Here is an 11116-nt window from a genome sequence, read left to right as displayed (position 1 = left end):
GACAGGTGTGGCAAACAAAATAAAGTGGTGTTGCATACAGAAACAAGTGGCCTCCTTCTGGTCCTCAACGGAACACAACAGTGACCATATGTTATTTTCAATACTGCATCCTCCACATCATTCAACAACTACAGTAACTGAGTCTCATCTGGTTTCTCACCCATTTGCATTCAGGAATGCTTCAACTCTCCATATGGGACAAACTTTTTTTCCTCATATGCTGAGAAGATCCCAGGAGAATCCACCCAGGTCCTGTCGGAGGCAGCGAAGGAGAATAAGGTGTACCTGGTGGGAGGTAGGCAAACATCTGTGGCTCCAGTGATATTCAACAGTTTGACTAAGTTCAGCTCAGCTCAGCCAGAGTACATTGATAGCTGCAAGCAGGACAATGATTTTATTTCAAGTTTTGCATGTTGTGAAAATCGTCTTAATATCAAAAAGATTTTTAAGGCACTGTTTTCTTAAAACGGTCAAAATGTTTATTTTTATGGCTTACTCACCTAGACCAGTAAACATCTGAATTTCTGCTCAAATAAGTCATATTTCACAGTTCATATTAAAAGATGTGATATGCTGTGTTAAATCTTCATTTAGTTTAATATGTTCATTTAACTTTTTCATTAAAAAAACAGTCCCGTTTTATTTCACACAACAAATGGAACTTGGTGTGTGCTCATCGTACCTTTAGAAATTTAGAATTGCCTACCAAATCCATTATCTTTACCTGCTTCTTCCTTTTCGGGTCGCGGGGGTCACTGGTGCCCATATCCAGCAGTCACTGTGCGAGAGGCAGGGTCCTGGACAGGTCTCCAGTCCATCACAGGGACACCTGGACAGGTCTTCAGTCCATCACAGGGACACATAGAGACAAACGAGACAAACAACCATTCACTCTCTCACATAGGGACAATTTAGAGTTACCAATCAGCCTAACATGCATGTTTTTGGTCTGTGGGAGGAAACCGGAGTACCCGGAGAAAACCACACATGCACGGAGAGAACATGCAGACTCCATCCAGAAAGGTACCGACCGGGATTTGATCTGACGACCTGCTTTCTGAGAGGTGGCAGCTCTGCCAACTGAGCCACCGTGCTGCCCACATACCAGGTCCATACAAGAATTTCAAATTTTATTGTAAAAAAAAAGTATAAACAATCCAGAATCATCCCTGCCCCATCTAGAGCTTTAACATGTTGAATGGTATTTTCTTAAATAAGAAATGTCAAGTTGCTATTTGTAACTGCTGAGTTTAGTAGCCAAGAGGCTGCTAAAACAGAGACTGAGGATTGTTTAGTTGTGCACTGTACAAAAAAGCCTGTATCTGCGGTGATTTGGAGGAAATTGATGTCTCAGCAGGGATGACTTGAAAACTCAAAGGCAAAGTTTGATGACACCAATATTATGTTCAGGGTTTAAGGCAGACCTGGGCATTTTAAGGCCCGCAGGCCAGATACGGCCCGTTGGGCATCCCTGTCCGGCCCGCAGCCCCCCAGTCAAAAATGAAAACGTATTTTATGCGGCACATATTTTGAGTGCATCCACTTCTTTCTCTCTGCGGTTCTGCTGATCAATTACACGACACCAGTGGCCCCCCTCTTTGAATCCAGAGGTTTCTGAACCCACCTTCCAGAGTGGAGGTTTTTCTCTGACCCCCCGCTGATAATGTGAACATCTCCCGCTGAGGCTTTGTGTTAAACCACATGCACACACGCACGCACGGACAGACACTATATTTCTATCAACATGGCGGCGGACACACTGCTTTCTGAACTACGACTGATGGAATATATTTTTAATCTCGTAGTTAATCTACGTCAGATTCCAGCTGCTGTGACCGACATCTGTGTTGGAAGAGACACAGTCTGATCCAGTTCTAATGTCTCTGTTTATAGAACGAGGCTGTCAAGGCAGGCGGATATTTCACACCTCGTGCTGCACTATAACTTACTAAATGTGCTAAATAATACGTTTAACAATAATAAACAGTATTTATGTTAGTGTGAGAGATATAATGAAGCTATCTGGACATTATGTAATTCAAGTCATGTGATTTTAAACTTTGTGAAACATGTTGCATGATATTAAAGTTGAAAATGAAGACTTCAGGTTTCATTTTTATTTATTTATTCAACACCACAAACTGTATGTCACACAAACACTGATGATTAAACTGAACACACTATTAAAAACAAGTTAATCGAACCAACATTTTTCAGTCAGGTCATCTGGACAGTTTCTTTTTTTCTGCTGAAACGTTTCGCCTTCGATCCAGAAGGCTTCATCAGTCAAGGAAACACACAACAAAACTGATTCTTCCCCCAACAGCTCACTCCAAAGTGGAACAAACCAGTTAATCGAACTATAAACTGCATTAATGAACTAGACTCTGTTTTCATTCTGGATTTACTGGTCCCATGGTGTTAATCTGGCTCGTTCAGGCTGTCACTTGCTTAATGCAGCTTAAAACATTAAATGGATGGCAAAAATGAACTGAGGGGATTTTTAATTGAATAGTTCATCCAACATCCAACTTTGACGTCCTCCTGCAGTGCACCTGGGCTGAGGCACGTTCAGAACTGGTTTGTCTCTGGGCAGCAGCTTCTTCTTTCAGGAAAAATAAAAACTCAGTTGGTTGTTGTGTAATCAAAGTAAACACAAGCTAACATTATTAAGTACGTTGATTTACCTGCTGTAAATCAGCTACTGATTATCATGGAGTAAAGTCTGACATCATCCACTCGGCGACCGCTGTGGAGCTGTAAACGAAGCGGTCCTGCTTGGCATGAAATCTGTCGATTTCATATCTAAAATCCAGCTTTAACTTGTTGTTGGGATGTTGTTAGATGAGCTTTTTAGCCCAGAGGAAAGTCCTTACAGGGAGCGGGCCGAGGCAGCACGCATGCGCATTAGGTGAATGTACAAAATTCACAGCGCTAACTAATGACCCGGCATGGTAACTACAGCGGATTCACGGGGGTGGGGGTGGATTCCTCCGGTTGCATGTAAACACAAAGGTGATTTAAAGACTTCAAAATTGTTGAGAGTGAAATGCACATGGTGTCTTCTCCCTCCACTTGCAGCGTTGATAATGCACCCAGTGATGTTCAGATGGAACTCATTGACTTGCTCACAGACTCATGTTCATGTTTGTGCTGATGTTCAATGTTTTATGTTATGAGTGCTTAGTGTATATTTAGTTGATGTTTTTCTTAGTTCATATCTTAGATGTTATTACTGTTTTTCTTATACATTTTATTGTTGGATGTAACTGGGACCCCGTGTACATAATTTCGCTCCACCACATGTACCACATGAGGTGCGAATGACAATAAAGAAACTCTGACTCTCTGACTCTGACTCTGACTTGCAGTCTGACACTCTTCTGGCAAATCGCTTTGGGTCAGTCCCACTGCTCGTGTTTTACTCTTCACTCAAACAGGACAACTTTCCACACTTGAGGAGACATGCTCAAATGATCCTTGTGCTCTTCGGGTCTACATATGTATGTGAGCAGACCTTTTCAGTGATGAAGTTCAACAAATCCAGATACAGGTTTTCCATATCTGATGATCACCTCGCAGCTGCCCTGCGCATAGCCACATCAGACATTCAGCCAGATTTCAATGCACTTGTTGAAGCCCAAGACAGACTGGACTTTTCTCATTGAACAAGTAAACTGAACTATTCACATGATACTTGAATCTTTATATTCCATATAGTACTTCAGTTTTGGAGTACTTTATTTGTAGTAGAGGATTTTTATTTAAAGTACTTTGATGCTTTGTCGGTTCTTGCAGGTTTTCAAGTCATTCCAGTTTCATTTTTGTAGTTATTGTATTGTTACCTAAAGTGCTATTACTTTTTTGTGTGTACCTCTTAAGTTTTTGCCATATTTAAAGTACTTTGTGGTACTTTTTTCTATTCATTTTAATCTGATTGGAGGTACTTTTGTGTTATTCAGTCCTTTTCTTCAAGTTGCAGCACTTCAGGTCTATCAGGCCTTGCCATTACTTAAAACCACTTATTGCTCATGTATACAGTTGATCAGTTGTTTAACATAATACACACAATTTTGGTTGTGAAGAGATTAACAAATTAAAAATAAAATTAAAATGTGACAACTGTCTTTGTTTTAACCTAATAATCTAATAGAATATGTATTAATTCTCACTTCAGCCTAAACCACAATTTATTCACTTTTATAAATATTTACAGAATATTCTTATTTCTTATTACCAAAATAATCTGATTTAAGTATTTCATTATAAAAAGAGATGTAACGAGAAAACATATAATGACCCAAGATTAAATTTGAGTCATCGCTGGTTCGGCCCTCCGACACGTCAGATTTTTCATGCGGCCCCCTGAAGAAATTAATTGCCAACCCATGGTTTAAGGCAACAAATGCTGCTATCTTTCCCCCCCACTTCCCTCTTTTACAAATGACTGTCCCCTGTTACATCAAAATAAATAACGTAAAGCTGCTGGTGACAAACTGTACATGGCCCTGGTGTCGAGCCTAAAATGTTCTCTATCATTTTGCATCAACTGAGGATATGAGGAAGCCAGTTTAGTCTCTTTTGAAAATACAAACCGGATTCCAAAAAAGTTGGGACACTAAACTAATTGTGAATAAAAACTGAATGCAATGATGTGGAGGTGCCAACATCTAATATTTTATTCAGAATAGAACACAAATCACAGATCAAAAGTTTAAACTGAGAGAATGTATCATTTTAAGGGAAAAATCTGTTGTTTCCAAATTTCATGGCGTCAACAAATCCCAAAAAAGTTGGGACAAGTCCATTTTTACCACTGCGTGGCATCCCCCCTTCTTCTTCCAACACTCAACAGACATCTGGGGACAGAGGAGACCAGTTTCTCCAGTTTAGAAATAGGAATGCTCTCCCATTCATGTCTAATACAGGCCTCCAACTGTTCAATTGTCTTGGGCCTTCTTTGTCGCACCTTCCTCTTTATGATGCCCAAATGTTCTCTATAGGTGAAAGATCTGGACTGCAGGCTGGCCATTTCAGTACCCGGATCCTTCTCCTACGTAGCCATGATGTTGTGATTGCTGCAGAATGTGGTCTGGCATTATCGTGTTGAAAAATGCAGGGTCTTCCCTGAAAGAGATGACGTCTAGATGGGAGCATATGTTGTTCTAGAACCTGAACATAGTTCTCTGCATTAATGGTGCCTTTCCAGACATGCAAGCTGCCCATGCCACAAGCGCTCATGCAACCCCATACCATCAGTGATGCAGGCTTCTGAACGGAGCGTTGATAACAACTTGGGCTATCCTTGTCCTCTCTGGTCCGGATGACATGGCGTCCCAGTGTTCCATAAAGAACTTCAAATCGTGACTCATCTGACCACAGAACAGTCTTCCATTTTGCCACACTCCATTTTAAATGACCCCTGGCCCAGTGCAAACGTCTGAGCTTGTGGAGCTTGCTTAGAAATGGCTTCCTCTTTGCACTGTAGAGTTTCAGCTAGCAACGGCGGATGGCACGGTGGATTGTGTTCACTGACAGTGCTTTCTGGAAGTATTCCTGAGCCCATTCTGTTATTTCCTTGACAGTGGCATTCCTGTTTGAGGTGCAGTGATGTTTAAGGGCCCGGAGATCACGAGCATCCAGTAGAGTTTTACGACCTTGACCCTTACGCACAGCGATTGTTCCAGATTCTCTGAATCTTTTGATGATGTTATGCACGGTTGTTGATGATAACTTAAAAGTCTTTGCTATTTTACGCTGGGTAACACCATTCTGGTATTGCTGCACTATCTTTCTGCGCAACAATGGTGGAATTGGTGATCCTCTTACCATCTTGGCTTCTGAGAGACACTGACACTCTGAGAAGCTCTTTTTATACCCAATCATGTTGCCAATTGACCTAATTAGTGTTAATTGGTCTTCCAGCTGTTCGTTATATGCTCAATTTCTTTTTGCCAGCTACTTATTGCTACTTGTCCCAACTTTTTTGGGATTTGTTGACACTGTGAAATTTTGAATCAACATATTTTTCCTTTAAAATGTTACTACATTTACTCACATTAAACTTTTGATCTGTCATCTATGTTATATTACGAATAAAATATTGACATTTGCCATCTCCACATCATTGCATTCAGTTTTTATTCACAATTTGTCTAGTGTCCCAACTTTTTTGGAATCCAGTTTGTAAATATCCTGATGCATTCTCAATAATCCAGGTAGAAAAATCTAAAAAAGTTAAGTCAGGTCCTCTGAATGGGTTCAAAAACAAAATTTTTTTAGAAATGTTTTTCAAACAAAATACTTCTTCAGTCTGAGGTGCTGTATTCAGCACAGTCGTATAAATAGCTCCTTCTCATAGTGGAACAACCAGCTTGTTGACGATATTCAAAACTGTTCACATGATCAAGGAGGACCATCAGCCTAACAATGGATTGTTAGCACTGATGGTTGTTTGCTATTCACAGGGGGCTGAGTGATAAGGCTCCAGTATACTCCTGCTTCCTGTCAACAGCGCGGAAACTGTGTGCACTGTCTGCAGAGGTTTGAGACTTCATGCTCGAGCGTCCACCCTGAGCGGCTGCACAGCAGCTCCTCAGACAAGGGGCGTTTACCTTCGGGACAAATTGAGGTTGCTGATTGGTCAATTGCTGACACGCCTACTGGATTGATTGACAGGTTAAAAAAAAAAACGAGAGCTGGCAGCTCCAAACGCAGCGGTGTTCTGTGTTCATATGTTGTTAATTAAAAGTTATAAAAATAAAAATAAAATAAAAAACGGAGCGTTGGACCTGCAGCCCACACCTCAGAGCAGCTCACTAGGAAATCTCCAGACACTCCTGCAGCCACGCTGGACCTTGATTTTAATTCACTCGTGACAAATTCCTTCATTTTTCACCATTTCAGTCATGGCATCAGTGGAGGATGAAGAGATCACTTGTCTTTTGGCAAAAAAAGAAAAGAAAAGGCCAAATCAGGGATGAAGAAGGGGAATTTAATACATTGGTGTCACATACAAAACAGTCCGTCGCTGGGCAGTTTATTGTGCGCCGCCGCGTACGCCGTCGTAAAAATTGAGCTTTGCTTGGACATGCCCTACATACCTCCGTGTACGTACTTACGCGGGAGTATACTGGGGCCTTTACTAGCGATAACAGCATTTTAAAGACTCGCACAGACTTGGGCGGTCCTCAGTCCATACGGAAACTGTGCGCAATGTCCGCAGAGGGTTGAGACTTCATACTTGAGTGTCCACCCTAAGCGGCTGCAGCCCAGCTCCACAGGCAAGGGACGTTTACCTTCAGGACAAATTGAGTTCGCCGATGGGCCATTTGCTGACACCCCTATTGACATTAGAACACAAAACATCAACAATAACATGGTTGTGTTTATTATTGCTCAAAAACCATTATCTGGGCTGAGAGATAATGGTCAACAATATCCTTTACATCAAAGTCCATGCTCAATAATCCAGGTATACTATCCTCTATATAATATCCTTTACAACTTACTTACCTCCACCATGAAGCCTCCACTGTAAAAAAAGGCAGCAAATTTTAACAACAAAGTTTGTGACTCAGCAGAGAGAGAGAGAAAAAAAAAAGACAACAGTAGTAAAGTATATGTGCACGTTCAAAGGAGTAGTATAAACTTATTGTTACACCCACCACTCTTACCTCGATATTCAATTCAATTCAAAAATACTTTATTAATCCCAAAGGGAAATTATTTGTTGCTGTAACTCGTTATCTTCATTTCATTAAGAGATGTTATAGATGCGGATGGCTGTAAACAGGAAGGATCTCTTGTAAAGGTCCATCCCACAGTGCATCCTAAGAAACTGGCTGCAGATGTCATCCGATCCGTCCACCCAGACTCGGCTGGCCTCTCGGTTCCCCCGGGCTGTAGGAATGCCGGGCAGAACTCCTCCCAGAGCGATGGCCACTCCTCCCAGCAGTCTGCCGAGCTCCTCGTCGCTGCGAACAGACAACTGTAGGTGCCGAGGGACAATCCTGTCCTTCTGCTGTCATTAGCCGTGTTTCCTGCTAGTTCCAGGATCTCAGTGGTCAGGCAATTGAGCACAGCTGGCAGGTAGATGAGAATGCGTCCACAGAACATCCTTTTCAACTCATTTGAGATTTGGGGCTGTAGTTGAGATATTATTTGACCTTTTGAGACGTTATTCAGCTGCTGTTGGTTTCCTGATGCATGCTCAATAATCCAGGTAGAAAAATCTAAAAAAAAGTTAAATCTGGTCCTCTGGACATTCAAAAAAGCAAAACAACAAAAAAATGTAGAAACGTTTCGTCTCTCATCCAAGAGACTTCCTCAGTCTGAGGTGCTGTATTCAGCTCAGTCTCTTAAATAGCACCTTCTCAGAGTGGATCAACCAGTTTTGCTGCTGACAACCAAAACCAGCTGATCACATGCTCAAGGAGGACCATCAGCCTAACAATGGATCATTAGCACACTGATGGCTGTTTACTATTCACAGAGGGCTGAGTGATACTAGCAATCACAGCATTGTAAGAGGGGGACAATTGAACACGTAGGCCTCCACCCCTGTTTAATGATGGACGGTTTCTTTTCACAAAGATGGCCTCCTTTACTCCTCTCTCAAACCATCGTTCCTCTCTATCCAGGATGTGCACATCTTCATCCCTGAAAGAGTGACCGCTGGCCTGGAGATGAGTGTAGACCGCAGAGTCCTGGCCTGATGATGTTGATCTTCTGTGCTGGGCCATCCTTTTGGCCAGTGGCTGTTTTGTTTCCCCGATGTAAGACTGATCACAGCCCTCCTGACACTGAACAGCATACACAACATTACTCTGTTTGTGCCGGGGAACTGGATCTTTGGGATGAACCAAATTCGTACTAATAGCTCATCAACACCATCACTATTCCAATAACAATATATTCAGTGTAGGACAACACTCCAGTAGTCAATTACATGCCAGGGAGACAGAAAAGTGGGTGATGAATTTATCTGACAGACAGCTCACCCAGCCGGAGACAGAGATTCTTTCCAGGGGACTGAACTTTGCGGTTGCACCAAGTAGAATTCCTCTGGTGGAGATGATCACAGCTACTGAGTCAGCCATCCGCAACAACAAAATTAAAGAGGCTGAAGCAGAACAGCTCAGAATCAAAGTTTCAGCCTGCCTCAGCAATGCCAAACCACCACCTTCCAACATCAGTAGAGAGGAGAGGGACGCACTCACCACTCTTAGCAAGGACAAAAACATCATCATTCTCCCAACAGACAAAGGAAGGTGCACAGTGATTTTGAACCAGAAAGACTATCATGAGAAAGTTATGACACTCCTTAGTGACTTAAACACTTATGAACCTCTGAAAAGAGATCCAGGAAGTGGTTACAAGAAGAAATTGATAGATTGCCTGAAAATTTTGGAGCAGGACAAGGCTATTGACCGTTTTCTGTACCACAGACTGTACCCAGGGGAGGCCACACCTAGTCTGTATGTTTTACCTCAAATCCACAAACAAGGTGTACCTTTAAGACCAATTGTTAGCATGATTAACTCTGTCACTTACAATGTTTCCAAATATCTGGCGTCTGTACTCATCCCTTTAGTTGGCAGCTCAGAACACCACATACAGAACACCATGGACTTTGTGGATAAGGTGAGGGATGTCATCATGGAGACTGATGAAACAATGGTCTCTTTTGATGTCACATCACTCTTTATGTGCATTCCTGTTGATGATGCAGTAGAGGTGGTCAGTTTAAAATTAAAATCAGACACCACTCTGAGCAGCAGGACCATGCTTTCCACAGAACAACTGTGTCAACTCTTGAAACTGTGCCTGCAGTCAACCTACTTCACATATGGGGAGCAATATTATAGGCAGAAACATGGGTGTGCTATGGGGTCTCCAGTTTCTCCTATTGTTGCCAACCTGTACATGGAGGAGGTAGAAAAGAGAGCCTTGACGTCCTTTTCAGGGACACCACCAAGTCATTGGTTCAGGTATGTTGACGACACCTGGGTTAAAATTAAATCTCAGGAAGTCCAACATTTTACTGACCACATCAACTCTGTGGATAAATACATCAAGTTCACACGAGAAGATGAAAAAAATGGCAAGTTGGCTTTCTTGGACTGTGAGGTCTCAGTCTCTGATTGAGGACATTTGCAAACTGAAGTGTACCGCAAACCCACCCACACAGACCAGTATTTGCAGTTTGGCTCCCATCACCCTTTGGAGCACAAGTTAGGAGTCATCAGGACTCTGTATCACAGAGCAGACAGCGTCCCCACTAGCTCAGGAGCCAGGCAGAAGGAGAAATCCCACACAAGACGGGCTCTAGAGCAATGTAGATATCCTAACTGGGCCTTCCTGAAAGCAGAGAAGAAACCCAAACAGGACTCCAGTCAGCCAACAGGTGAAAAGGAGGAACCCAGACCCAGACCAGTGGTCATTCCATATGTTGAGGGAGTGTCAGAGAAACTGAGACATTTATTTTCTAAACATAACGTCCCAGTGGCTTTTAAACCCCAAAATACATTACAGCAAAGACTGGTTCATCCCAAAGATCCATTCCCCCGGCACGAACATAGTAATGTTGTGTATGCTGTTCAATGTCAGGAGGGCTGTGATCAGTCTTACATCGGGGAAACTAAACAGCCACAAGATCAACATCATCAGGCCAGGACTCTGCGGCCTACACTCATCTCCAGGCCAGCGGTCACTCTTTCAGGGATGAAGATGTTCACATCCTGGATAGAGAGGAACAATGGTTTGAGAGAGGAGTAAAGGAGGCCATCTTTGTGAAAAGAAATCGTCCATCGTTAAACAGGGGTGGAGGCCTCCAGGTTCAACTGTCCCCCTCTTACAATGCTGTGATTGCTAGTATCACTCAGCCCTCTGTGAGTAGTAAACAGCCATCAGTGTGCTAATGATCCATTGTTAGGCTGATGGTCCTTCTTGAGCATGTGATCAGCTGGTTTTGGTTGTCAGCAGCAAAACTGGTTGATCCACTCTGAGAAGGCGCTATTTAAGAGACTGAGCTGAATACAGCACCTCAGACTGAGGAAGTCTCTCGGATGAGAGACGAAACGTTTCTACATTTTTTTTGTTGTTTTGCTTTTTT

The 11116-nt window shown here is 42.5% G+C and overlaps 1 protein-coding gene across 1 annotated transcript in view; it reads left to right on the top strand.

Annotated features, from left to right (window-relative positions):
* nit2 (nitrilase family, member 2) overlaps positions 1–11116 on the top strand; it is a gene marked incomplete at its 5' end in the record, with an annotated part of 80456 nt that overhangs the window by 16636 nt on the left and 52704 nt on the right. The window contains 1 exon segment of the mRNA XM_037698320.1: positions 175–295. Within this exon segment, the coding sequence (XP_037554248.1) occupies positions 175–295 (121 nt within the window).

This window comes from Nematolebias whitei, chromosome 3 (genome assembly GCF_014905685.2).
Source record: "Nematolebias whitei isolate Nwh7 chromosome 3, NemWhi1, whole genome shotgun sequence".
Classification (NCBI taxonomy): domain Eukaryota; kingdom Metazoa; phylum Chordata; class Actinopteri; order Cyprinodontiformes; family Rivulidae; genus Nematolebias; species Nematolebias whitei.
Note: the sequence above shows the minus strand (reverse complement) of the source record. Positions and strands in the feature narration are given on the sequence as shown.